General features: G+C 35.9%; 1 protein-coding gene across 1 annotated transcript in view; it reads right to left on the reverse strand.

Annotated features, from left to right (window-relative positions):
- LOC108684162 overlaps nt 1–2,108 on the reverse strand; it is a 36,743-nt gene that overhangs the window by 4,399 nt on the left and 30,236 nt on the right. Inside the window, exons 2-3 of the mRNA XM_018188295.1 lie at nt 1,702–1,943; nt 190–340 (exon numbers count right to left, since the gene is read on the reverse strand). Of these exons, the coding sequence (XP_018043784.1) occupies nt 190–340; nt 1,702–1,943 (393 nt within the window). The remainder of the gene's footprint in view (nt 1–189; nt 341–1,701; nt 1,944–2,108) is intronic.

A 2,108-nucleotide genomic window follows, 5' to 3' on the forward strand; every position in this document is an offset into this window, starting at 1 on the left:
CATATCCATTTAGTTTTAAATTATATTTAGAACTATACATATACTTTTGAAATCAACAATAAATTATAATCTTTTGCAAATTAATCATCGACAAATATTGGAATCAGATGCTCATGAAATTATCGCAAGAGATACAAAAGAGCTTGATTGAGATACGATAATATCTCACGCAAAATATATTATACTAACCAGGATGTATTCGCCCAGATTCGGATGCGGGTCCGCGATGCAACAGGTCCTTGACAAAGATGCCCTCTCTCATGTTGCCGCATATGTTAAAACCCAGACCAGTAAAGTCATGACTACGCAGACTGACCACGCTAACCCTGGTGGCCTTGGGCTGGAGCAAGAAAACAAACAGGTCGATTGTTACATGGGTGATGAAAATTCCACTACTCTCACCACGGGAGTCACATTATTGCGTGTGGGTCGTACGCCGATTATCGTGTACGTGTATTTGTGTGTGAGATATGATGGATTCGTTGAGTGCACTATTCCCGAGTGCGATTCGACGAGAGACGATCAATGAACGGGAATCTTGCCGAAGACAAGCTAATAACGCAGGGACAAGTGGATGAAGAAGAGATATATCATATTCTTATGAAAGAGAAGTCCATTGATGATGTTATTACGTCCGGCGTCACATACTTATACAATATCCAGCTGAGATATAAATTGCAGCTGATATCCGAATTTTCGGATCTTAATAAAAATATGACATAAGACCGTTCGAAATGGATGTCTTCATAAATATTTTAAGAAATATGATGTATAATATTTCGATGATAAAATTTAAATATATTCAAGATATTATTTTGATATCTAAAGAGGTTTTGTCAAATTATTTTAAAAATTATTTTTAGCCGAGATATAAATTACAATTTATAAACACGATTTTCTATTCTATCTTAATAAAAAAATTGCTGGACATCTCTCCAAGATCATTCATCTTTATTAATAATGTACCTATTTACATTTTTTCACTTTTATTTTCATATTTATCTTCATAAACAATGGTTCTTAATAAATCCTTGATGAATCAGATTCAATATGTTATACTTTTATGACAAAATTCAAATACATTCCTTCTCAATCCATCATTTCCTCTGCAGAAGGATATTTCGAAGTCGGATTAGATCATGATGGAGAATTATAAATGTTGCATACTCGCCTCATCCTGCAATTATCATGTCACTATTATCGCGTGACTAAACAAGGATTATTATCGTGACACTTCAAAGTTCAATTATAGAATTTATTGCCTATCTAGCGTAATAATTCAATCGTTCGAATTGATAATCTTCAATTATTATAACTGCTCATCGAGGTATCATTCCGTTGTATATATTTGCACAGAAGAAAATTTTTAATATAGGAAGGATTAATCATCATAGACTCAAAGGATATAAAATTATCGATATTTTCATTACGCAATAATTGAATTGTAATTGACAGGCTAAATCCAAGTTTGATAATTCACTAACTTAATCAGTAGCTTCGTTGTTTCAAATCCTTCTGTACCGAGAATAATGCTTTTCTCGTTAATATTTTAAAAACTTAAATAAAAAATAAACAACAGAGTGCTATTAAATAAAATCAAGATCGATTATATCAAATCAATATCATGAAATACTGAAAATGATAAATAAAACAATAACATTCTTGTATTTGCAAAAAAAAAGAGAGTTAGAAAGCACTTACTCCGACGTAGGAGTCGTCGAGGGTTCGGCGTTTATCGCTACGGATTGCCGAGCCGAGGCCCAGGGACGTCCAAGGTGTGGACCATCGCGTGGAATCCTTCGCGGGCGTGTCCCCGGGTACAGCTGATGATTTCTCTGTGACGCGACCAACCGCCGCAGGCGTGGCATCCTTGAAGCAGGGATTGTCGAAGGCGTACGCATCCTCGGCGATCTCGGGATCTGTCACCAGCACCAAGTGTTTACCTATAGAAACAGACATAATGTTTTGTAATTCATCAGCCAACTTGGAACAGAGATTGGCGATTGGAAGAATATTCTTCTTTCATAACACACACACACACACACACACACACACACACACACACACACACACACACACACACACACACACACACACACACACACACA

This window comes from Atta colombica, unplaced genomic scaffold (assembly GCF_001594045.1).
Source record: "Atta colombica isolate Treedump-2 unplaced genomic scaffold, Acol1.0 scaffold126, whole genome shotgun sequence".
In the NCBI taxonomy this organism is placed as follows: domain Eukaryota; kingdom Metazoa; phylum Arthropoda; class Insecta; order Hymenoptera; family Formicidae; genus Atta; species Atta colombica.